This window comes from Manis javanica, chromosome 1 (genome assembly GCF_040802235.1).
Source record: "Manis javanica isolate MJ-LG chromosome 1, MJ_LKY, whole genome shotgun sequence".
Classification (NCBI taxonomy): domain Eukaryota; kingdom Metazoa; phylum Chordata; class Mammalia; order Pholidota; family Manidae; genus Manis; species Manis javanica.
The window spans coordinates 88464742-88491614 of NC_133156.1; the positions used below are offsets into that span (position 1 = coordinate 88464742).

At 37.6% G+C, this 26873-nt stretch overlaps 2 protein-coding genes across 6 annotated transcripts in view; one reads left to right on the plus strand and one right to left on the minus strand.

Annotated features, from left to right (window-relative positions):
• The window catches only part of MSH3 (mutS homolog 3), a 172269-nt gene extending 170696 nt beyond the window's left edge, over window positions 1-1573 (minus strand). The window contains exon 1 of the mRNA XM_073234569.1: window positions 1370-1573. Within this exon, the coding sequence (XP_073090670.1) occupies window positions 1370-1573 (204 nt within the window). The remainder of the gene's footprint in view (window positions 1-1369) is intronic.
• DHFR (dihydrofolate reductase) overlaps window positions 1336-26873 on the plus strand; it is a 31642-nt gene continuing 6104 nt past the window's right edge. Inside the window, exons 1-6 of one of the 5 annotated variants that reach the window (XM_017659327.3) lie at window positions 1336-1432; window positions 2256-2305; window positions 4510-4615; window positions 11183-11309; window positions 14115-14230; window positions 21286-23464. In XM_017659327.3, the coding sequence (XP_017514816.1) occupies window positions 2281-2305; window positions 4510-4615; window positions 11183-11309; window positions 14115-14230; window positions 21286-21364 (453 nt within the window). In that variant the 5' untranslated portion in view covers window positions 1336-1432; window positions 2256-2280 and the 3' untranslated portion in view covers window positions 21365-23464. Of the gene's footprint in view, window positions 1433-1715; window positions 1896-2081; window positions 2225-2255; window positions 2306-4509; window positions 4616-11182; window positions 11310-14114; window positions 14231-21285; window positions 23465-26873 lie in introns of those variants that run through there. The other 4 variants (XM_073234587.1, XM_017659326.3, XM_036999857.2 and 1 more) reach the window with 4 other exon arrangements.

The window sequence follows — 26873 nt, forward strand, 5'->3', positions numbered from 1 at the left end:
ATCTCATTGGATCAACCTTACAAATGTTAAATAAAATAGCTTTAAGAAAAAAAAATCCATTTAAAAAAGGTGGAATTAGATAATAAAAGAACACTACCATTTTTAAATGTTAATTATAATTTAGTTTCATGTTCAAACTTGGCTTATGTGCACTAATAAAGATGCCACAAGATTATGAATTATTTGTTAGCAGGAAATCTGTCAAAAACTTTAAGTCCATTGGGGGGAGCACGGGGAAGTCAGCATAGCACAGAGAAGACTAGCAATTCTATAGCATCTTACTATGCTGATGGACAGTGACTGTAATGGGGTATGGGATGGGGACTTGAAAATGGGGGGAGTCTAGTAACCATAATGTTACTCATGTAATTGTACATTAATGATGCCAAAATAAAAAAAATAAAAAAACTTAAAGTCCTTCACTAAATATCCTCTAAATTGTGGGTATAAAATTAACTCAGTGAATTTATGAAAATGTAGACAATCATCAAAAAACAAAGACAGAAGAGGAGCAATCATTCCATGGAAGAAATATAATGAGGAACAAAATTTTGCAGCAGCCAAGCTGTCACCAGTATTAACTTAGAGGGTAACTAAAAGCTACCTTCCACATTCTCAGATTGAGAAATACTATACTAAGGAGCCCCAGGCTTAGGCTTAGTGTCCCTAGGCTCACCCTTAGGCTTTCCCCTGCGGCAGTGCCCCTGGTAAAAACAAAACAAACAAAAAAACGACTTATTTTACTCAGTTAAAAGGTGGCAAAAAACTGGAAGGATCCAATGACTAACCGTTCACATACGTACCAACCTAAGAAACTTATCCACCCAAATTGTATATCAAGCTTTACAATGTGAACTGCAAGGGGTGTAGTTGCTGACACAATATGACTCTACCCTAGTCGCTCAAAATATTTTGCAACTGCAAAATACTGTTGTACCCTTAAAAACTAGGGACTTAAATTAACGCCAGTTTCTTCTAGTTACCTAACCAAACACATACAAGTAAAGCTCCTCTTCAACCTTCAGTACAGGGGGAAAAAAAAAAGATGGGAGGTTATCCTTTGCCCACAGGCCCCAACCCTCATCAGAATGGGAGTCAGGAGGCCTAAGCTCCCGCCTACGGTCTGCTATTAAGAAACGGTGTGATCTCGGCCTGGATCAGGTCTACTAACCCAAAAGCCTTTGAACTACACGCCATAACTGAGGGCCGGCCCGGCTTCCCCAGCCTTCGCCTCCCAGAGTCCTGCCCCTTTCTCATCCGGAGCTGTCATCTCGCCGACTCTCGCGTACAGTCCCTGCCGCCTATTGCCCCTCCCTCAGGCACCGCCCCCTCTCCTTCATGGCTCCGCCCCGTCCGGGACCGTACCCACCGCGCATGGCGGCAGCTGAGGAGGTAAAGTGGACGCTGGAGGCGCTGCGGAGTCAGAATCAGGGTCAGCATCTGGCGCGCCCGTCGGGGAGGTGGTGGATTTCAGGCTTCCCGCAGAATGGAAGAATCTGCTCAAAACCGCTTGCCTGGCAGGGGCTAGGCCGGCGGCAGCGGAGCCGCCAGAGGCCGGCTTCCGGCGCGACATCGGAGGGCAGAGACTGACAGCCCCAGGGAAGAGCGCGAGCCCGCGGCGGCAGCTCCCAGGCGTCTGCGGGCGCGAGCACGTCGCGACCCTGGCGTGCGCCGGGGCAGTGGGTGGGGAGAGGGCGGGGCCTCGCAGGCACTCTTTGGACCAAGAGAGTTGGATGGCCACAAATTCGCGCCGAACTCGGCGGGGAGTCGGAGTCGCAAGCTAGGTGGGAGGTATATACTGACGCTGTCATGGTTCGTCCGCTAAACTGCATCGCTGCCGTGTCCCAGAATATGGGCATCGGCAAGAACGGGGATCTGCCCTGGCCTCCGCTCAGGTACCTACCGGGCAGGGGGCGGGGGGCTAGGTGTGGGGGCGCCGCGGCTGGCGCGAGCTGCCCTGCTTCGCTACACCTGGGCTTGGTTGCCCAGGGGCGACTCGCCGCGGGAGCATGGAGTCGGACGTGAGACCAGAGCCGCCAGGATCTGGGCCTGGGCTTCCTTCCGTTAGGAAAAGGGAAACTAAATGACGGATTTCCGTTCCTCTTTTGCTGCCGGTAAGGCCATTCCCGCGTGGTTCTCAGCCCAAAGCAAGGTCCCAGTCCTGGAGACCCCCCACCCCACCGTTTGTCGGGCGTTTTAGAGCTTCAGATCACGAGATTATGTTGTAAGTAACACTGTATTTCTTTAACTTGTAGGAATGAATTCAAGCATTTCCAAAGAATGACCACAGTCTCTTCAATAGAAGGTAATACAGGATTTTTAATTAAGGCTCGCCAACTTGAGCAAGTTTATCAGTGCAGATTTTACTTAAATGATAGTTTTCCGTATTAATCTGGGACCTTTTGTCGTATCGTTGATCTGTACGCAGGTTCCAAGGTTCATTTAAACTTGTTTTTTGTTTGTTTTTTGTGGACGTTCTTTGAAATATTCTGTAGGGGCACGTGCCCAATTGATATGTTATTGAGCGGAACTGTTAGCTAAGTAAAGGCTTCGGGGTAGGTTAGTTCTCGGAAACGAGGCCAGAGGAGGTCTTGGAATAGCCGCTGGAAGAGATAAGGACTTAAGGAGGACATTGGAGAGGGTAAAATTTAAAAAGTCGGTGGCATGATACTGGATTTGAAGATCAAGAAGTGAAAGGTGGTGCAGGAGAACATCAGGGATGAATTCTCAAGATTTCCTAGAATCTGGGTGACATGGAGAAAAAAGGAGTAGACAGTAGTGTGCAATGATGACGATTTTGAGGTGCCTGTAGGATATCCAGGATAAGTATAGATAGGAAACTAGGTGAATTGAGCCACTGGAGAGAAGATAACCAAGGAGACGAATATAGGGGTTGAGGTTCCCCCTTCAAAATCTGAGACGTCTGTAATATCTTTCTGTGTTGACAGTAACAGCATTAGCAGCGGTGAGGATTTAATGTGTGTAACTGTTGAATCACTGTGTTGTATACTTGAAACCAATATAATATTGTATATCAACAAAACTTCAATAAAAAAGAAATTTAAAAAGAAAACAAAAATATAGGAAAAAAGGCTGAGATATATTTTTAGTCATAGAGGAAGGAAGTACCAATTCAGTAGGGGAAACTAAATCTGAAAGGTGCAGGACAGGACAGATACAATCCTGTCACCTTGGATGTAGTAGCTTAAGTCACCAGTAGCTACAATATAGCAAGAGCTTGAAGCTAAGGAATTGGCATGAACCACTATCTAGAATGCTGAGTATATATGGTCAGGTAATAGGCAGAGCATCCAGTGCCTGACCTCTTTGCTGGTTTTCAGTAAATACAGTATTTCCTGGATGAATGAATGAAAAGCATACTAGGGGTGTCTTGTCTTGTTTTGTTTTCTTATTTGTGGAGGGGAGTGGAGGGGTAGGGGTTGTTGTTAAGTCTCCCAGAGTCCTTCACTCACTATTCCTATTGAACACCTAAAGCTCTGCCCTTGAAAATGCAGCACATATTGTGTAGGGGTACCATGAGTTATTCAGCCTTTTTTGGTTAAACTCTTGGAGGAAGAAAAAATCTTTTCAGCATTTGGAGGTAATATTTGGTTATGAGTAATGAAACTGTGGAAAAAAGCTTAGTCTTACAACTTGTGATTTGTTAATGTTGGTGTTTTTTAAATAAGATCAAACTAATGATTTTAAGAAAAAAAGTCTATTAACCCAAAAGCCTTTGAATTACACTGAGGGTATGCACTCCTTTTGGTAGTCTCTCAGAACATATCAAGAATCATAGAAATGTATATATTCCTGTATTTGGATATCTGACTCTCAAGGTCTTCTTTCTCCTAAGTAATTAAACCAAAAATGGAAGCTACATGTATCAAGTTTTTATGGAAGTGTTATACTTAAAAGATACAGGCACAATTTAAAGTGTTTTAAGCAAACTTAGTGGAATAGTAAGTAAGAATATCATTAAAATTAAAACAATGTAAATCTACAGAGTACACAAATATGAATGATATTGTTATATCAAACAGTTAAACTTACAAAAAATGCTTATTAGATGCTTAACATTGTTTCAAGTCTTCAATTCCCCTCAGCAACCTTAGAAGTAGAAACTATTGTTGTCTCCATTTTACAAACAAGGAAAGGTGCAGAAGATTAACATGACTTGCTAGTAGGTAATGATATATTCAACTTGAGCACTTTGCCCAGAATCTTCTGTCTTCCCTATTATTTCAAACGTGATTGCAGTTGATTAAAACTAAATATTGGATATAAATTGAATAATGCCAAAGGAAAAAACATTATATTTTAATAATGGGTGATAAATATAAATTTTGGTAAAGCTGTTTTAAATTGTAATTTTTTTTGAAACAGATCCACTAGATGTCACTATGACAATCATCTCAGCATATGCATATATGAATATATATATGTGTGTTGTGTGTGTAAATACATATATATCCAAAGTATACTTATTCTTACTATGTGATTTTATAGGTAAACAGAATTTGGTGATTATGGGTAGGAAGACATGGTTCTCCCTTCCTGAAAAGAATCGACCTTTAAAGAACAGAATTAACATAGTTCTCAGTAGAGAACTCAAGTAAGTACTATAAAATAAATTCATGAGAAAAGTATATCCCATTTCCTTGGTGGAGATCAGTGTACAACAAGATAGAATAATGTGAATGTAGCTCAGTCGATGGGTGAGGAGGGGTAGTTAATAACATTAAGACTGCCTGAGTCAGCTCCATTGGCTTGTACATCCTTCACTCCACATGCATGTATCCCAGTTCCTGTTTTGTTTCTTCTGTTGTTTACGTGGGTCCTAACCCACTACAATAACTTCCTGACCCTCGAGGGCTTTTTGTGGGGGAAGGGAAATGGTGTGTGACTGAATTAAATCTTCTTAAGGGAAAGTTTGGGTTGACATCATAGTAGTTCTAACTTGAACTGATAATGTAGTCATAAAAAAAGCAGTATCCTAAGGCACTATGCTTGAGAACAATGGTCCTAATATTCCTTTCCCATGTGTATTAGCCAGGATTGAACCAAAGAAGCAGAACTAGTAGATAGGTAGGTAGCTAGGTAGCTAGATTTTTTTTTAAGTTTGCAAAATATTTGCTTTCACAATTGTGGGAGTTTGGCTAGGCAAGTCCAAAAATCTGTAGGGCAGGCCATCAGGAGGGCAAGCTGAAACTGCAGCCTCCCTACATTAAATTACTGATTTTAATCACATCTACAAAATACTTCCACCAAAACACCAAGATTAATGTTGGAATAGCTGAGAACTGTAGCCTAGACAAGTGAACGAACACATCAAAGACAATCTCACACTATGGGAAGAAGAAACATATGACAATAGGCTAAGGGGGTTCAGGCTTATAAAGATTTTCTCCCATGTGCCTTCTAGAATGGCATAAGTAAAAATCTGTAAGAAAGTATACCAGAATATTTGCATTAATTGCCTCTGGGCAATGGGGAATATGTTGATGTGCATCTTGCCATCTGCCTCAGTCTCCATAGTGTTCTCTTCCTTATGGTTGCTAGGATATCCTTATTATTTCTTAGTAGAATCCAAATTCACAGATTATATTGCCATTCCCAGAGACTCTTTAATAATATATTCTTGAATATTACTCAAGTTTATTTATGACTAGCTTGAGCTAAAACAAAGAAATCTCAGTGGGGGAGATGTTCAGTTGAGCCCGCAAATCTTCTCAAATGATGAGTCTGATTTCTTTATGAACCCCCTGTGGTGTATGTAATTGGGTTTGGTTGTTTCTTCTATATTTATATATAATATATGTTGGTGTATTTCACTTTTTTTTTTTAAAGCGGAGAGGACATTTTTTTAAAGTCTGTTATCAAGCATGCCAAGGAATAGGAATATCAGTTAAGAAGAAATTTTGGAGTTCATTTTTTTGTCATTCCTTCAGCTTCCCTACTTGCTGCTCAATGCCACACACATCCTGAGCACCTGCTAGATCCTGAATAAAAAAGATTTGCACATAAAAATCTCTATTGTGCATACACACTTTTAGAGATACTCAATTTTTCACCAGTACCCACCAGTGTAAGAAGAAACTAATTCCTCAAGGTAACCCCAAAATTTGCTGTTGGATATTGGTTGTTTAAGTCAACTATTTACTTAATAAAATGTAGAGGGGGAAATGTTTTTCCAAAGCTTTCTAGACAATCACGCTATAGGTTTAAAAGAAATATATACAGCCACACTTGGAAAACATTACCATTTTCTCAGAATGTTAAAATACTTATACGATCCAGCAATTCCATCCCTTGGTATATACCCAACAGAAATGAAAACATATGACTACAAAAAGCTAGTATACAAATGTTCATGGCAGCATCATTCATAATAGCTTAAAAATGGAAGTATCCCAGATGCCCATCAGCTGATAGATACTAAAATGTGCTATATCCATACAATGGAATATTATTACACAATAAAAGGAATGAAGTACTGGTATATAAAACAACAGGGGTGAACTTTGAAAATAGTATGCTGAATGAAAAAGCCAGACACAAAAGGCCACATAATTCAGTCTGTGTGGAATGTCCACAATAGGCAAATCCCTAGAGACCAAAAGTAGGGTATTGGTTGCCTAGAAAGGGTAGGAAGTGGGCAATGACTTAATATGTACAGGTTTTCTTTTTGGGATGATGGAAATATTCTAAAAGTAGATGGTGGTGATGGTTGTACAACTCTATGAATATACTAAAAAGTTTCTGAGTTGTACACATTAGAAAGGTGAATTGTATGGTATATGATTTATATCTCAATAAACTTTTTCTTTACATCTTTAGAACCAAAAATTAAAGGAATTTACTGCAGTGCTATAGCTTTGACAGCATCTTTTACAAATCCAAAATTTTCTCCATAATATAAGACAATGTAAATTGTCTTCCATCCATAAAAGTTAGCTAACATCTCATGGTATAATAATTTTCTATGGTCTCACTATCACATTATTCACAGTGGTTAAAACTTTGTCCCCTCTTTAAAGCTGCTGTTCTCTCCCCACCACTCACACACTTGATAATAGCCAAGACTTAACCCTCCTAGCTTCTAATACCTGCTGTGGCATCCATTAACACTGAGGCTTTAGCCTTTATTAACTTTAAGCCTTGATGAATCTCAGTTTCCTTATCTACTAAATTATAGTGACAGCTTCTTAGGGTGACTTTGAAGATTAATTGAAATTATACATACTAAATTTCTGGCAACCTGTAGATATCAGATTCTACTTCCCCAACCATTGCTACTTTAGCAAAATTACCTTACTGTATAGTTATAGAAAATACTAATACGAGAACACAATGAACAGGCTTGTGATCTCATTTTAACTTTAATATATCACTTTGTTGTTCTTCCCTCAATCTTGAATCAAAAAAATCCCCTCCTATTGAAATTAATCCCCTCCCTTACCCTACTGCTTTGTTCTAGACTCCATTTTTTTCTGATATCAAGACTTTGCTCTGTTTTCTGCCTTTTAGCATTTAAACATCACCACAGATTACTTCTACCTTCAATTTTCTTGGAACTTGCTTACGTTAAGTAAAGTGTAAGGCTCAATATTGTCTACAGTGGTCTGCCACTTTCGTGTTACGCACTTATTTTTATGTCCTTTGAGCTAAAGAAATCTCCAAAGACTGCTCTCCCTCATCAGCACACCCAGATGATACATCACCTCTGTGCGTGCCCACCTAGCATCCTCCACACATCCTTTTCACTTTATAGCCACTGCTGAGATATGTCTTTGCCTGCCATTACCATCTTTTTGATATAAGAAGTGCTTATCAAAAAGAAAAATCTCCATTCCCAGTATGTGGCATATCCCCTAGCAAAGTAGTTCAGAAATTTTCACAAAATGAATGGTCCATAGGCGATTCGTAAAAATAGATCATCCTACATAATACTGCATTGTAACCTGCCTTTTTTCCCCACTTGATATACTGAAAGATAAATTTCTATAAATATTTTTAGTGACTGCATAGTAGTCAGTAGTATTTAATTATGTGGATAGAGCATATTTGAACCAATTTTTACAAGTCAGAAATCACATTTTTAAAGACTGAGTATAAAAAGTCTTAAGTTGAACATATTTCTGAATTCTGGTTAAGGTGTGATTGTAGCCTAGAGTTTTTTGCTTTTAGGTGCTGTGGGTACAATTGTAACATTTCCAGAATATCTCGCCTGGCTTTAGTACATCTGCATATCAATAGGTGTTTGGTGGTGGAAAGAAATATGGCTTTAGTGCATTTGCATCATTCCTCAAGGGTGGAGAGAAGTTCATCTCCATATCAGTGGGAAATTACCTGGGCAATGGAGGACTTGTCTACCTAAGAGGAGGGGGAGGGCTGGTTTTTGGCTTCTGCTGGAGCAGGAGAGAGAGATGGCCGGACTGCAGTTTTGTAAGCAATAAAAGGATTTTAAACTTTATTTCTCCCTTTGACTGATTTCAGTTTTTAGAGGTATTTTGCACCAGGATTTCCTCTCCCCGGACTTATAGGTGCTTTCCCAGCAGTCCCCAGGGAAACTGGGGGAGATATTGCTCGTCGACACTTTGACTTCTGCCATGTCATCTCACATCAGACACAGGTAGAAAAGAATTATGTTTATATGGTAGCCTGGGATAGTCAGATGAGGCTGCTTAAGAACAGAGGACACTGGTCTGAGGGCTCATTATCTAAACTAAGTCCTGAGGTCTGAGGGAATGAGAATGTGACACCCTTGGAGACCATAGCCACCAGTTGAGAATCTATTGTCTGTGTAAGAAATTTAGTTCAGACTCCAACGTCAGACTGCTGGAGTGCAAATTCCAGGTCCACCATTGCCTAGCTGTGTGACTATTAGTTACTTAACCCCTCAGCCTCAATACCCTCAATCTATAGAGAGTAATAGTAGCTTACATAGGACTGCCAGTACCATTAAGTTGTGTGTTGCATGTAAAGTGCTGCCTTACCCTGCTGCTTGGGAGAGCAGGTGGGCACTTGATAAGTATTAGATATTTTGTTTCTAATATAACTATCCATCAGCTGAAAAGCAGCCTCCCTTGAAAAGGGTTTATAAGGAAAGGGATGGAAGTATCAGCAGAGTGCCTGTTCTGGGTGTTTACTCTCAATCCTTATGCCAACCCTCTGACAAATGGAACACCCTCAGATTAGAGGCAAGGTAACCACATGCCTCTTACACAGAATACTTATGCTACCATATACCAACTCTCCCTTGTCAGAGAATCCAATTTTTATTGGTCTGAGATAATTACCAGAGGAATTTAGCAATGAAGTGAGTAACAGTATTGCCTCCTGCTATATCCTGTTTGTGCTGCCTTAGTTTCTAGGATTTGTGCTGTAAAGGAGCTAATAAACATTAGCTCAACTTTTTCCTTATTCTATTTATCTCAGGTCCAGTGTTTACTATGTAACATTTCTAAACTAAGTAGCAACATTTTGCAGAAGCATTTCCTCTGTGTCTTTGTTATAAAATCTGAATCCTTTCTCTTACAGACTCAATACACAAGGGTAAAGTAGTCTTCACCTTAATCACTTGAACCATTTTTAAGCCATTGTTACACAATATGATTGTCCCTTTCTTTGAAGTACACACCAACCATTTATACTAACTTCTAAATCATTTTTCTATAATCTACCAACTTCTAGGACATATCTTCCAGTTGTCCTCATATTTCACTTCCTAAATCACCATTTTCCATAAGACCCTATCTCCTGTCATCTTTCCTGATCTCAACATTCAGTTACTAAAACCACCTTGATTCTGTTTCAGTTATTCTAATCTTTTCTTTTTTATTATTAACTAGACAACCTACTCCAGATCTGTTTTTTTCTAGATTCAGTTCTCTTCCTGAACAGCCTAGTCTGACCTAGTTGCTGCAACAGCCTTGATAACATAGAGGATCCCTCAGCTCATTTAACCCTACCCTAGCCTCCATGTCTTTTTCCATATTTTAGTCAAAATGTATTCTTTGTGCTCTCTTAACTCCAGGTGACACAGTGAAGTAAATAAAATACATATCAAGGAGGTGAGGGAGGATGCAGCCAAGAGAATAAATAGTCCCCATTAGTTCTTAATCATTATTATAATACTAGTTTAAAGGCAATTACATAATTTTTTAAAGCATCGGTCTACGAACTTGACATTGAATTGTAATTTCTGTTGTCTGTCTAGTTACTATGAATGCCAAATTATGCATGTTTCTTCATTTATAAAGGACATTGTAACCCTACCTGACCCCACCCCCCAGAAAAAAAACAGTTGTAGGGGTTGGGAGAGATTAAGGTGAAGATGCAACCCTGAACTTAATTAATTTTACCCTTTTTGGATTTTTAATTACAGAAGTAATATGCTCATTTTTTAATGCTTCATCCATTTCTATATTGTTTGAAACATGAAAATCCTTTCTCTACTCACCACTTATCACATATTAACAGTTTGAAGATCATTCCAAACTAATCAAACATACTATTCTTTTTCCAACATTTTATCATGCAACTTTCAAACATACAGAAAGACCTTTACAGTAAACACCTGTATACCCACCACATCATTTTACCATTAGCATTTTACTATGCTTCCTTTATCGTCCATCCATCAATGGCTCTAGTTTTTTTTTTAATGCATTTCAAAGTAAACTGCAGACATTAATATTTTTTCCTAAATACTTCATCATACATACCCTTAGAGTTAATATCTTCTTTAGTTTTATTATTTTGAGATAAATATTATATACAATGAAATGTAAGGTCTTAAGTGTACATTTGCTAAGTTTTGACAAATACATGCATCTATATAGCCACATATCAAAGATACAGAACATTACCATCACCCCTACAAAGTTCCCTCATGTCCCTTCCCAGTGAATCTTTACTCCGTCCCTCCAGAAACAACTACTAAGCTGGTTTTTTTCCCACCACAAATATCACAAGATATCAGAAGTGTTTTTGGTTTTTGATTCCTTGTGGACCATATGTACAGAAATGTGGGTTGAATTATTGGTCATAGGCCATACTAATGTTAAAAAAAATTTTTTTGAAATTTATGATTTAGTTTTATAATTACTGTTTCCCTATTCAGATTATTTGGACAAGTATGAATAGGTTTTCTAGAAATTGCTGCTTTTATCCTCAGGGAACCTCCACAAGGAGCTGATTTTCTTGCTGAAAGTCTGGATGATGCCTTAAAACTTATTGAAGAACCAGAATTAACAAATAAAGTAGACATGGTTTGGATAATAGGCGGCAGTTCTGTTTATAAAGTAAGTAAATATACCTCTAAATATAAAGAAAAGTTCTATCCCACTTTTCTGTCAGTTTCCTTGCGATCTGAATTTTTTAAGAAATTAAGCCATGAGCTCTGCCTCAACACCAAAAAAAACAAATAATCCGATTAAAAAATGGGCAGAGGACCTAAACAGACATCTCTCCAAAGAAGAAATGCAGATGGCCAATAGGCACATGAAAAGATGCTCCACATTGCTAATCATCAGGGAAATGCAAATCAAAACCACAGCTGAGATACCACCTCACACCAGCTAAAACGGTCACTATCCAACAGACAAGAAATAACAAGTATTGGCAAGGATGTGAAGAAATGTGAACCCTCCTACACTGTTGGTGGGAAAGAAATTGGTGCAACCTCTGTAAAAGTAATATGGAGGTTCCACTATAAATTATACATATTGTCAATTTGAATTAATTCATTTTTTTAGACTATTATGCAAACCAAATAAAGTATAAAGTAAGTTTTTAAGGCTGTACCCACTTATTTTCAATTGAAAATAAGGATTTCCAATTTTAAAAACATTCTAAATCTTCCCATTAGAATCGTACTTGCATTTTTCTACTCCCTGGATGTGCCCTGGTACATTGAGTTATCCCCTTTTTCAAGGATAAGTATGTCTTCTACTGAGAAAGGGATGGGGTGCTTAGTTGATATACACTGACTAAATGTGTATGAATTCGTTAAAAGCAGAAAACTTCCCCTCAACAATTTTCATATGATGTGAGGGCATGGGAAAAGTATTATATGATTTCATATCATAAGAGAAAATAGTAGGTAAAAGAGAAAACATTCTTCTTTCTTAATATCAACTGACTTCCAGCCTTCAAAATTTTTGAGGATAATAAATAGACTATTTTGGTTCCTTTAAAACACTGCTGGAAGATAAAAGATTTACTGGGAGGAAAAAAATCAGCCCCTACCCTTTAGTGACGTGTGGTAATATATGTACACTGGAATTATGTTAGAAAGGAGAGGTATATACCAGGATCTTAGATGAGATTATAAATACTACATTGCTTAGGTTCCTGTTTCTACAACCTTTTATTTTCTCCACTAATATTAGGCAGAAAATGGACATGTCCCTTTGATCTTTCAGCCAAGAATGAATTTTTTTAAAAAACAAGTTATTTTTTATTTTGTTCAGTATTCATTTTGAGTGATTTAATACCATATTCACTTGAAAGTGTTTTCTTTAAACAATATAAATACTTAAGATTAAATACATTTATATAATGTGATACATCTGTGTGTAAGTAAATAATAAGTAGAACCACCAGGTGATAATTTTGTATTATCCACCTACCTCACATCCCAGTAGCTTGTAGAACATTTAGACCTATCTTCCCATGGGTCAAACCAGGCCCACCAGCCGGTCAGTGTTAAGTTTCATTGGAACACAGCCACACCCATTGGGTTAATATTGTCTGTTGCTACTTTGCCTACAAATGTTAGAAACCATATGGCCCACAAAGCATAAATGTTTGCCGTCTGACCTTTTACTGAAAAGGCTTGCCATATAGTGTTTACTTTAACCCAGACCTTCAGATGCTGTTGTGGTTGGTCCTGCTCAATTTTTCTAATTTTTAATACAGTAAGAATTGGTAGAATATTTATTTGGTTGGGGCAAGAGAATAAATTATTTAATATATACACTAGAGTGTTAAAAATAAATTTGTTCTTTGCCCTTATTTGGAATTACAAGGATAAATACTTGAAATTGTGTGTGTGTGTGTCTATTTTTTTTCTTATAAGCTATTTTTTCTATTTTTTTTCTATTTCCTATAAGCTATTTTTAAACTAAAATGCTCAGTTTTCAAAATCTTGCAGTTTCATGCTAAAATCACAACTACATAGTTGTTTGAGCATGGAGCCCTCACTAAAGCTATGCTTGGTCTGATCCCTTCTGGCCTCCCCCTTGCCCCAGCTCCCAGAGGAGCTTTCAGGCTCAGGGAAGATGCTGTGCTTGTTCCCACCCTCAGGTCTCTGCACTACCTATTCCTGACTCCTGGGATGCTCCTCTCTGCTCTTTGCATGGCTACTACATGCCTCTCTGCATGGCACATCTTGTTTTTCCTATAACCTATTCGAATAGATTTTCCTATAATCTTTTCAAAATCAGAATGCTTTCTTGGAACTGCCTAGTACTCATGACTATTATTAGAATTTGAAGATCCATTCCAGGGTAGTTTTTTCTGTAGAAACTATCACCAGTACTCTAGGTAGTGGTTAGAAAAGTCATTAACTAAAAGGCCAAATACAAATTAGCAGCAAGAGGCAGAATAAATTACCTACTAGCATTGTAAGTACCTCCTAACAAATGAAAGTATTATTAAGTTATACATAAGTGTACCAAGTATGCCCTTGGGATCTTAAGTAGTCAAGTTTTCATGAAATTATACTGTGTTATCCATATATACATATGTGAATTTCTCTATGGAGTAACTAATTTGGGGTTCTTTTAAACCACCAAAGTAAAAAGACAAAACTGAATGCTTATATAAAAAAAAGAAATGTAAGCACTCTAGAAGCCAGAATATATTTAAAACTCAACTCTCATAGCCATTGATGATTAGTCCCATTCTCAACATAAGGCCTACTTTGCAGGGCCCCAAAGTAAAGAATAGGATATTTAAATAACATACTTTAGAGGTAACAAGTTATGGAGCATATCTTTATATAGTACAGACTTGACTGTGTAATTAAAACAAAAATCTTAAAGTTTCTATTTCTTTTGACACACATTGATGAGGAAATTGATGAGTTTTGTTTTATTTCAAAGGAAGCAATGAACAAGCCTGGCCATGTTAGACTGTTTGTAACAAGGATCATGCAAGATTTTGAAAGCGATACATATTTTCCAGAAATTGATTTGGAGAAATATAAACTTCTTCCAGAGTAAGTAAACTATTGTCAATCTGAAACACTTTCTGATTTCATGCTTTGAACTATAGGAAAGAGGTATCTCTTCAGATAGGATTTGGGGTAGTAATGTGCTTTAGACGAACATGATAGGAAGTTTTGGAAATCTGCTTTAACAGACTTGGGAATGTTCCAGTTTTAGTGATTTTACTGAAATCTAGAGAGCAGTTGTTAGTTGGTTCTATGAGATCTGTGTTTAGCACCACACACTGTCCTAGGGTCCTGGATAAAGTGTTCAAAACAGACTTGTTACTACTCTCCAGAGGATTACATTCTTTGTAGGAGAGGAGGAAGGTGGCAAACGATAGATAAATAACAAAAGAGTTGCTCTATGGATAACTAAAATACTGTGGTGTGGTAAATATCTTACAGTCTGAGAAGTCCTCACTGAAGAGTGATGTCTACGTGAAACTCTAAATGGCAAGAAGTCAGTCATGCAAAGAGCAGAGAAAAGCATCCCAGGAGTCAGGAACAGATAGTGCAGAGACCTGAGGGTGGGATCTTCCCTGAGCCTGAAAGCCACCGTGGGAGCTGAGGGCAAGGGGGAGGCCAGAAGGGATCAGACCGAGCACAGCTTTAGTGAGGGCTCCACACTCAAAAAACTATGTACTAGTGATGTTAGTGTGAAACTGCCTGATTTTGAAAACTCAGCATTTTAGTTTAAAAGCACTTTTCAGCTATTTCCTATGAAGAGTAAAAGTAAAAGATTAATTATATCAGCACTTTCAGACTAGCTTTTAACACGTTCTTTCAAATACACTCAGTTGAATCCAGTCATTATTCTTTTGGTGTGAGCTTGTTTGTGGAAATAACTCCTAAAAGAACATTCAATCTGAATAAATGGATGACCAAGCTTTAGAGTAATAGTCTGTTATTCTGTATAGCCTTGAATCAAATGAAGTGTGTGACTGATTTTCTTGGGCTCTTAACTAGCTCTAAAGAAAACTGAAAATTAATAAGAACTCTAAAAGTTTTCTAAACAGCTTAAGTATAGGCATTTGCTTCCAGTCACCAAAAGTAACTACTTAGAAATCACACTTAGTGATTTCACATTTCTTTATATAAAAATCAGTTGTATTTTGCTGTTGCACCCTATAGATTTTATCTTATACTGTTTATATGATTATTGATCACTGATACCCCTCATTTCTTCTTACCTTTCTCTTTGCTGTTAACAAAAAGATTAGATTACTGTGTGAATCAGTTTCATATTAAATACCTTTCCAGTTCATATTGCTTTCAATCAGACCTCTTTACAAAGTTACTACTACCCTTCAGGATCCTTGATAGCTTAATGCAGATACCATTCTGGCTCTCTTCTTCCCTGAGACATGATTCAAACATCACCACATTCACCCATTGGAAGTATATAATTCAGTGGCTTAGACTATTCACAGGGTTATGCAACCACCACCATAATCTAAGTTTAGAACATTTTCATCACCCAAAAAAAAAATCCCCTACCCATATACAGTCATTCTCCACTCCCTTCCCCTTCTAGCCCTAGGAAACAATCTGTTTCCTGCCTCTGTAGATATATCTATTCTGGACATTTCATATAAGCAGAATAAAATAATGTGTGGTCTCTCTTAGATCTTTCTCTTAGTATACCGTGTAAAAGTTCTTCCATAGAACTTGCTTCACAAATTTTCTCCCAATACCTGAATCATCTTTTCCCTTTCTCAGTGATACCGTTCGCAGCACAAAGGTTTTTATTTTTGATGTCCGATTTGTCTTTTCTTTTGTCATTGTCCTTTTGGTGTCATACCTAAGAAACTACTGCTTAATCCAAGCTCACAGATTTACTTCTATGTTTTCTTCTGTTTTATAGTTTTAAGTCTGTAATCCGTTGGAGTTAATTTATCAACCATGTAAAGAAGGGGACAAGTTCATTCCTTTGTAAATGGCTATCCAGTTGTCTTAGCACTGGACTGAAATTGTTGAAAATACTGTTCTTCACCCCATTGAAATGTCTTGGCACCCTTGTTAAAAAGCAGTCGACCATAATGTGAGGGTTTTTTTTCTGGACTCTCAGTTCTATTCCACTTGTCTGTATGTGTATGTCAGTACCACACTGTCTTGCTTACTGTATCTGTGTGATAACTTTTGAAATCAGTCCTCCAGTCCTCCAAATTTGTTCTTTTTCAATATTGTTTTGGGCATTCTGTGTCTCTTGCATTTCCATATGAATTTTATGATCAGCTTGTCAGTCTGCCAAAAAGCAAGCTAGGGTTGTGATATAATGCAGTTGCCTTGTATCTGTAGACCACTTTGGAGAATATTGCCATTTTAGCAATATTTAACCTTCCAAACTATGAACATTTCTTTCTACTCATGTAGGTCTCCTTTAATTTATTTCAGCAGTGTTTTGTAGCTTTCAGTATACAAGTCTTACACTTTACTGTTAAATTTATTCCTAAGTATTTTATTCTTTTTGATGTTATTATAAATGGAAATTTTTTCTTAATTTTATTTTCAGATAGTTCATTGGTAATATACAGAAATACAGTTGATTTTTATTTATTGGTTTTACATTCTGAAAACTTGCTGAACTCATTTACTAGTTCTAATTGTTGGTGGATTCCTTAGGATTTTCTATATTCAGGATATATCATTTGCAAATACAGATAGTTTTACTTCTTAATTTCTAATCTGGATGTTTATTTCTTTTTCTTGCCTAATTGCCCTGGATAGAACCTTCAGTGCAATGTTGAATGGAAGTGGCAAGGGCGAAACATCTTTGCCTTTTTCTCTTAGAGGGAAAGTTATAGTCTTTTACCATTACATACAATGTTAGCTGTGGGTTTTTCATACATGCCCTTTATCATATTGAGGAAGATGTCTTCTATTTCTATTTCGTTGAGTATTGTCATCATGAAGAGTATAGGATTTTGTCAAATGCTTTTTCTGAGTCTGTTGAGGTGATCGTGTGTTCTTGTCTTTAATAAGATAAATGCACTTAAAACAATATTAATGTGGTGTGTTACATTGAATGATTTTCACATTAAATTATTTTTGCTTTCCTGGGGTAAATGTTGGTAAATGACATGTCCTTTCTATATGTTTCTGCATTCAGTTTGCCAATACTTTGTTCAGGATTTCTGCATTTATATTCATAAGGGATATTGATCTATAGTTTTCTTTTTTTTGTAATGGCTTCACCTGGTTTTTGCATCAAGATAATACTGACCTCACAGAATGAGTCGGTAAATGCTCTATTTCCTCTTCTGTTTTTTGGAAGAGTTTGTAAAGAATTGGTATTAGTTCTTCATTAAATGTCTTAGAAAATTTTAATGGTGTATAGATTTAGATAGAAAATTGCTATCGAAAGCTGAAATCAAAGGAAACTGGCTCGGAAATGAACATTGTAATCAAAGCTCTTGAAGAAAATGAAAAGCCTTTTTTTCCATTGAAGCATTTAATGGTCATCTTACTTTCAAACATGTACCACCATAATAACAGCCTCTGTAACCTGGGACAGAGAAAATCACCTAAGGGGGAGATGTAGAGGAAATCAGTCTTTCATGATGTAGAGAAAAAGGAAACCCTGTAAACAAAAAGAATATATTTGTCCCTGGAAGTCTTTAACATTGTTTAATTCCTGAGCTGCTCTCTTTCCAAATTTCTGTACATTAGGGGACTTAGAATTGCTCCCTACTGTCCAGAAATGAACTCTTCCCCCTTCTTCTTTCCCCACAGCTACCACTTAGATTAGGACCCCCCATCTCCACGTTATCCCTATCTGTAGGCCTCTGGTGGTTATATAGGTTTCAGATCAAATGCAGTATCTTTTATTAACACCATACTTCCTGGCAATAAAAGCACTAGTATCATGAAATAAAGATGAAAGAGGACTACTGTGAAGCAGAAAGAAACATGAAATTATGTTACAAGTTGGCCTAACTAAAGTTAGAATGTAGATGAAGCCACCAAGTAGTGGCAATCTGAAAGCAAGAGTTAATTTTAACGCGGTAAGATGTTAAAGGAAGTACTTTGTGTCGGCCGTTTTCCCCACGGGTCATTGCCTATACAGTCATTCTTTTGACAGCATTGAGCTGGCCTGTCCTCTAAAGCTCTGCCTGCATTCATCTTGCCTGGAAGAAATCTTTCTGTATCAGACTCTTTCACACTAGGCTTCAACTAAACCAGCAGGCCCAAGGATTTTATACCAGCAGTTTTCTGCTTAATGAGCCCCAAACAGGCTTCTCCTTGTAGTTCACAGCCTTCCATGTGACCATACAGTCAAAGAGGACAAAGACCAGAAGAGGCCTTTGAGGCAGGAGTTGGCTGCCACTGGAACAGATGCCCCTTCTCAGTAGACAGCTGGAAGTAGGATTTAGGTGGGCTGATGTTCCTGCTTCCTTTACTTCCTGACGTTCAACAGGATCCTGGTATATTTGTCCACATTATTTGTACATTCCTCTCCTCCTGAGCCTTTGCTTCCTATAGAGTCTTCATTTTATTTTAATTGTAATTTGTTTCTTATAGATAACTTGTTTCTTGTAAATGCAGTTTGAAGAACTCCATTTACCTATATCTTAGACTTTCCATCAAATCATCTGTGTATTATTCTCATGATGCTTTATCAGTTCAGATCTTAGGTTTTTTCACATTTATTGGATTCTTAATGCTTGAAGATTCTAGAGGGGAATCTACCTGGGTAGTGCTTAACAAACAGGAGGTATTTCCAAGTCCTATTAGACTTAACCTCACAGTTTAAACGTGGCTCTTAGGCAGTTCAGAAAAGTTTGCTCTTCAGAAAAGTTTGGAATTATGAGGTAGTTAATAATCATTATTAAAACATACTGAATATGTGAATATTGTAGAAAATAAAATTAATCTTAAGCAGAATTAATTTTAGTTTCACAGAGAAAATTAACATCAATACTATGGCAGGTGACCATATCCAGCCAATAGCAGAATTATTTCTAACTTATTCATGGTTTTAGAAATAATTTTCATACTTTGTTTTTCTGTTACTGACAGTCTTGATACTCTTGAAAATTTTCACACACACACACACACACACACACACACACAAATGTCAACATTGCTTTAGGTAACTCATTCCAAAGAAACTAAAATTATGTTAAAAGTTGGCCTAATAAATAAAATCATTTCTTTAAGAAGAGAAAAACACTGTACTACCAAAACTGTGGAAGAGAAACAACTCAGAAAATGGTTAGTAAATATAGACATAGCTTCTTTCTCTGAAATACAAATTATTCAAACGATAACACCTGTTTCTTTCCTTTACATGTTATTATGTATTGTTACTTCATGTCTCTTAACTTATTTTTTCCAAATGGCATAACCTCTAAGATTAATATCTATTATTACTTGTGCTGAATATCATAAGAGATTTAAATTTTTTCCTTTATTATCCCTGCCTACAAAGGTTTTAGAAAATAGTTAAAGGGGACAAAACAGTGATATTATTGGGTAGCGTTTATAGAGTACTTAATACAGGGAACTTCTTCACAATGCTAAATTCTTTACAAGGATGGAGACTTTTTATTGATAGCCAAGTGTCACACAGTGGAACCAGAGTCAAACCCAAGTTGGCTCAAGGCAGGTATCCCTGCCTCCCCTCCCCTAGAGCCTGCTGGGGTTCAGCCCACACAGCACTGAGGAAGTGTGCCGAGCCTTGGACTGGAGATTGGCATGGCCAGTACAGCCTTCAGTGGAAGACCTGGGTCTTAGTTTTTTGTTGGTGGTGGATTTTTTCCAGCAGAAAAAAATTTACTGTGGTAAAAACAACATGAGATCTGCTCTCAACAAATGTTAAGTATACAATATAGAATTGTTAACTGTAGGCACAGTATTGTACAGCAAATCTCTAGAATGTCATCATCTTGCATAACTGAAACTTTATACTCTTTGAATAGCAACTTCTTATTTCCCCTTCCCCCAGCTCCTTTCAGCCACCCTTCTCTGTTTCTGTGAGTTTGACTGTTGTAGATAACCTCATATAAGTAGAATCATGTAGTATTTGTCTTCTGTGACTGGCTGATTTCAGTTAGCATAATGTCCTCCAATTTCATCCATGTTCATCCAGGATTTCCTTCTTTTTTAAGGCTGAATAATATTCTATTGTGTGTGTATGCCATATTTTCCTTATTGATCTGTTAGTTGTCATTTAGGCAGTTTCTGCATCTTGGCTATTGTGACTAGTGTTGCAGTGAACATAGGAGTGCAGGTGTCTTTCCGAGACCCCAATTTCAGTTATCAAAAAAGAAGAAATAACAAGTGTTGGTGAGGATTTGGAGAAATTAGAACTCTTATGCACTGTTGGTGGGAATGTAAAATGGTGCAACCACAAAGGAAAGCAGTATGGTCTTTCTTCAAAAAAATTAAAAATAGAATAACCATATGATCCAGCATTCCTACTTCTTGGCATATACCCAGCGGAAGGCCTGGATTTTGAGCTGGAAGCTGAAGGTAACACAGACCTAAGTCAGAGTTAGGGAGTAAAATAGATCAGATAGAAACAGTTATTCTAGTTAAAGGATTGTAGTAAGCCACACATTGGGAATTATAGTAGTTGGTGTCCATTTAAACAGAAGTCAGGAGTCTATTCCCATGCAGGGCATATAACTTCAGTTCTTCTCTAAATAGCTAAAGGCAGTGGTTTTCTGTTGCTCACATGAAGAATTTGATATCAAGTGTAAGACTTGCAAAATGTTCTTGAGAAATTTCGTATTAGCTGGGTGATAGAGTGGAAAGGTAAAAGAAACTGCTAACAGTAGTTAGCTTTGGGAGAAGAATTAATCCAGAAGGAAAGGCAGAGGAGAAATTACACATTTTATTTTCTAACTTTATAGTTTGAAATTTTTTGTTTCCATTTGCATACATAGTATATTTGCATAATACTCACCCAATTTAATAGTGGCTTACCAGCATGAAGAAAAAAGGAAGGAAAAACTTCTGTTTACCTTATGCATTATTGATTGCCTTTTGGCTGAGAATTAAGGAAGCTATCTTTTTAATTGATAAATTATTTAACTATACTACATATTTTTCTTCTACAGATACCCAGGTGTTCTTTCTGATGTCCAGGAAGAGAAAGGCATTAAGTATAAATTTGAAGTATATGAAAAGAACAATTAATGTGAAGATAATTTGGGTTTTATTTCAAGTTGTTCTCCCTCTCCTCCAATTACGTATTTTAACATTAAGGAAAAAAAGACTTCTCTTGACTTCAGATCTATGGATAATTATTTCTAAGCATTTATTTTTATGATTAATCTTAACTAGACTATATTGGATACCATTTCTGAAGTATTTCTTGCTGTAACTGTCTGAATGCCCAGCAGGGACCAGCACCTGCCTCGGGTAGCACATCTACCAAGACACCAAAGTGGGAGAGTTCCCTGATATCATGAGCTGAAACCCGGACCTATAGAAATAGGACCCAGACAGATTTGTTCGAAGGTCAGAAATAATAAACAAAAGAGCTAGAACCCCGATATTACTAGAAAATTAGATCAAAATAGGGACTGTTAATTACTCTATGTATATTACACTTCTGAAAAAAGTTGTTTTCACTCTTATGGGAAATCCGGTTAAAAGCTCCAGTATATTCCATAGGGACAATAGAGAGGAGACTCCCTCTTTGATGGTGAAAAGACAAGGTCTGAGACCTTTAAAACCTCTGTTTCTGGTCTACACTAAGATACCATGGGATGTTAAAATGATAACAATAGGCTGCTTTTTGCAAATAAGAGTGATCTAATAACAAGTATGTGTCTAAGAAATTCAAAGAGATAATGAATTGAAAATGGATACTGCTAGAAATCAAAATTAGTAAGTTAAGAACTAAACTTCAGAGAATTAAAAAATTAAAATTAAAAGCATGTTTTACCCATCCTGTTAGCAATGATCCAGATGATTAGTATCCAAAGAAAGAGCATTTTCTGCCTTGTTAACTAATACAGCCTTCTTAAGAGTGTAAGCTGACAATATCAATTAAAATTCAAAATATTCCGGGTTTGACACAGAACTTTGACTTCCAGTAATTAGTCCTGAACAAAGAGATGGACCCACTTATCATGTTGAGAATTTCATAATGTATATAATTGTTGAAGCACTTGTCTACCTGAAACTGATATAATAGTGGTATCAACTGTACTTCAATTAAAGGGAAAAAAAGAGATGGAACCCCAAGGTGGTGATGATATTAGGGGGTGAAAGCCTTCAGGTAATGATTAGGTTATGAGAGTGGCACCTTCATGAATGGAATTAATGTCCTTAAAAAAGAGGACCCAAGAGAAATCTTGCCTCTTCCTCCATGTGAGGTCACAGTGAGAAGAGAGCCCTCAGTAGGGAGCAAGGCCTCCCCAGCCCCTGAATCTGCTGACACCTTGGTGTTGGACTTCCCAGGCTTCAAAACTGCGAGAAATGTTTGTTGTTTGTAAGTCACCCAGTTTATGGTATTTTGTTATAACAAACCGAATGGACTAAGATACCCCTAAATCTGATAACTCTTTGGGGACAATATCAGACGAAAAGTGGGGATAGTGGTATAAGAACTAAGTCTCATCTATTATATGAGGAAATCCCTAGATACTGTGTAAAGTAAAACAAGAAATGACAAAATGATTATTTGAGGGAAAAAAACAGAAGAAACCACTAAAAATTATGAGTCATTGATCTGAGGAATTGGGAGGAGTGGTGCAGGAGACTGCCAAGGATTTTTGTAAGCTTCAAGAGTCTTTCAAAACTACATGTATTAATACATGCATTCATTTGAAAGACTACCAAAAATAATCGAAAAAAAACCATGAAGGCTACACCTGAAGGAAAAGCTTAAGAGAATGGAAAACACCTGGTCTCTAGAGGACACCTGGCATTTAATTTAACCATTTTCATGTATTTCTTTAATAAAAACAATTATTCCTTAATATGAGATTGCACTAGTTTGTAAGTGCTGGCCTCCTGTTACTCTTTGAACTCCTCACATAAAATTCCAAAGACTTATACAGGAAATGACCTCCATGGTTTAAAAATGTAGAAAGGAAAACATACAATCAGCCAAGGATCATGCAAATTTCCAAAGGCCAGTTATTAGAAAACCATCAGGCTTTCTCAGTTTATTCATCTTTCAAGACAGAATCAAGTCATGCTTTTTCCAGATTGATTTATGAAACAGCACTATAAGGTGATCATAATTTAAGACAAAAATGTAATTAATAAAACATGTTCTAAATATTCAGCTTAGCACCTTTTATGTTTCTGCGACATTGAAATTAGGTAATATTCCCAAGTCCTAACAGGCAGTGTGTCTCTAAATGCCATCCCCAGTATACCTATATCAGGGATGGATCCTAGAAGCTGTGTTTTAAACACCCCAGGTGACTCTGAAGCCTACTCAGGGTTGTAAGTGACAGAGTGCTTTTGTGCTCTTAAGCGGGGAGGGTGGGACTGAAATTTTACCTACTATCTTGAAGACCTCTAAGTGAAGCAAAAGCAAAAAGCAAATCACATGAAGTCAACATAAATGAAATTGGAGAAGATAAAATTGTAAAGGTTAGACCTACATGTTGCTGATGTAGATTAAGAATTAAAGACTTTCATTTATTAAATATGTAATAAAGTACATATGGAAGTATTTAATATCAGTAGCTCAAACAGATATATAGTAAGCAAACTCAAGAACGGGTGACCCATAACAAGATGCATTTTTATACTTAATAAACTAAAAACTATACAGCAAATGACCTAATAAGCAACATGACTGTGAAAGGAAAGGTTGGCTGGCCAGCTCCTGAAAGCATTCAGAAAAATAATGTGCTTTGAAAGATTGAACCTTGTGGTCAAAGATGTTCCAGTTGGGAGAGAAAAAAAACATAAATGAGTACCAGGAATAGAATTAGAGCTTCTCTAATGAAAAGATTGCTCATGAAGGGGAATATAGAGCCTCTGGCCAAACACAAAGGAAAGAAACCTTCTGCATGAAGTTGGGCTAATCTGTGACAAAGGTAAAAGTGCATTAGTGACCATCTCTAGTTATCTGCTCCTGCCCTTTCTGATCCCCAGGAGACCTCATGAGGACCAGGCAGTTTTTGTCAGTACATTGACATTTCTTAACCTCTTTATTCTTCAGAGGGGAAAAAGAACAAAATCACATAGTGATAACAGTATTTGCAATGATTTTGCAGTCAGTAATCAAAATAAATGTGAAATGTATTTACCGGAAGACAAATGTTAGGTAGTCTCTACTTCTTCACTCCAGAGCCATAGGACACACCCAGATACACCCTGAAGGAAGAGGGTTAGTCTGCAATGAGGAGACTTGATGCTGGAACTCAGAAGACTGGAGAGGCACCTACCAGCCAAAGTCATTTGGGAAACGGCCCTGAATGAGACTTTTTCAGCCCTGACCATAGCCCCTTCAAAGGGCCAAAGTTTGCCTGCAGGTTGGTTCTTCACTGTCAGTCCTCTTTGACAGGTAAATTAGCAAGACTTAAACTTGAGATTTCATGCTCCCTCCGCCCACCACGTCAGCATTTTATCATGACTATTTCAAGCACATAGAAAAGTTGGAAGAATTATATGTTTAACACCCATTTTACCCATCACCTAGATTCTATCATTAATACTTTGCTTTCTCTGCATCATCACATATTTAGCCATCCATCCATCTATCCATCTTATATTTTGATGCATCCACAACTTATAAATGTCAGTATGCTTCATCCCAAGATTTTTCAGCTTACATATCATAGTTCAATATTTGTTTATATTTTTTGGCGTAAAATTTACATAGCAAAATGCAGATCTTATGCATCCTACAGGTTTTGGCAAAGCATGTGCCTATATGACCCAAACCTCTGTCTCTCACCCCAGAAATCTCCCTCATCCCCTTCCTAGTCAATTCCCAACCCCCCAAAGCAACCACTATTCTGGGTTTTTTCCTCATAGATTATTTTTTGCCTATTCATGAAACTCATGAATGGAATCATGCAGGATGTACCCTTTTGGCCTGGCATATTTCATTCAGCATTTGAGATTCACCCATTTGTTCCATGTCTCACTAGTTTGTTCCTTTTCGTAGCGGATGAGTATGCCACTGTTTGGGCCACACGTGATCTGTTTTCCTATGAAGGACATGTGGACCACTTTAAAGTGGGATTTGAGCCTGGTGTTGAAGGATATAGAGAGATGGTGACTGGGAATCAGGAGGAAGGCAGCGAGATGCTCCAGGCAGAGGGAAAGCAATGAAGAAACTTTACCTCCAGACTCCCAAAACCAAAGACAAGGCCTTACCAAGGGAGGGCAGGTGTTAATCAGGGTCCACCTCCATCAGGTGCCAAGTTCTCTGCCAGACTGCCAGCTATATCAAAGCAGAAACTATCTTATTTACCTTTGTCTTCCCTCAACATGTCTAGCATCTCAAAAATATTGACCAGATAGGTAAGCAGATAGATTAAAAAATGAGTCAAACAGAATTTTGTGTGTCATCTTTGGAACCTCATAACCTGTATAATTCTCTTTACGAAAATCAGGTACAGATTTTAAACAAGTTACAACTAAACTATTTGGAAAAAAAAAAGAGAATCAGTATTCAGCTTTTTAATGAATTATTCTTTAGTTGGTTGTATTCTGTAAGGACTGAGTGGAATGCCCTGCTAACTTACCTCTTTTTCCCTGTGTATTTGGTGGCCGAGTGTCCTAAGTGAACACATAAGAAGACAAAATACCTAAAGAGGAAATAATCAGCTTCCCATGGTCCTGAGTCACTCTGCATCCACTTTCCTCCCACATTACTAGGGGCTCTACTCTCTAAAGCTGATAAAAAGTATTCAGATCATGTGGCACATGAAAAGTTCACAACATACCAACACAGTTCTTGGGGGAGGCGGGGGAGAACCCTAGAGTCCGGAATTTAAATGTCATATTTAATTTCTGTCCTATTCAATCTCATAATAAATTCTATGTGACATCTACATTTGGGGTTCATCTGGCATTTCATTTTATTGGCCACATTGCTATAAATTATATCCCCAATAGATTAAACCAAGCAATGTGCATGTACCCTGCAGTACATTAGAAGTGAAAAGCATGCTGTTATCTCCTGTGCTGGTTAAGGATTCATTCCCTTAGCAGATAAATCCCAAACCTCAATAACTTGGCACAATAGAATTTTATTCCTCGCTCACATCAAGTCCAGTCCAAGTGCTTCTGCTCAGCAGACAGCTCTCTAGATGGTGATTCAGGGATCTAGGCTCCTAGTGCATGGCTTGTCTTCCACTAGGGATTTCCAAGGTCATCGTCAAAGAGGAGAAAGAGCATTGGGATTCACGTGTGGGTTCTGGTGGGAGTGGGGGCAGCCTAAGAAGTGGCACACACACACTGCACATTCCACTGGGCAAAACTTTGTCATGTAACCACACCCAAATAGCAGGAGGCTAGGACATGTAGTCTAGCTGTGGACCAAAAGGAAGTGCAAACAGGTTTGACAAACATCTAGCCAGTCTCTGCTACATGCATAAAGGGAAAGAGACAAATACCAGGCTTACAACTTGACTTTTGCTTTCCCCCATTTCACTATTTTTTAATCTGTTCTGGGATTAAGAGATATGGCTGAATCAAAAAGACTTAAGAACAACAAATGCTG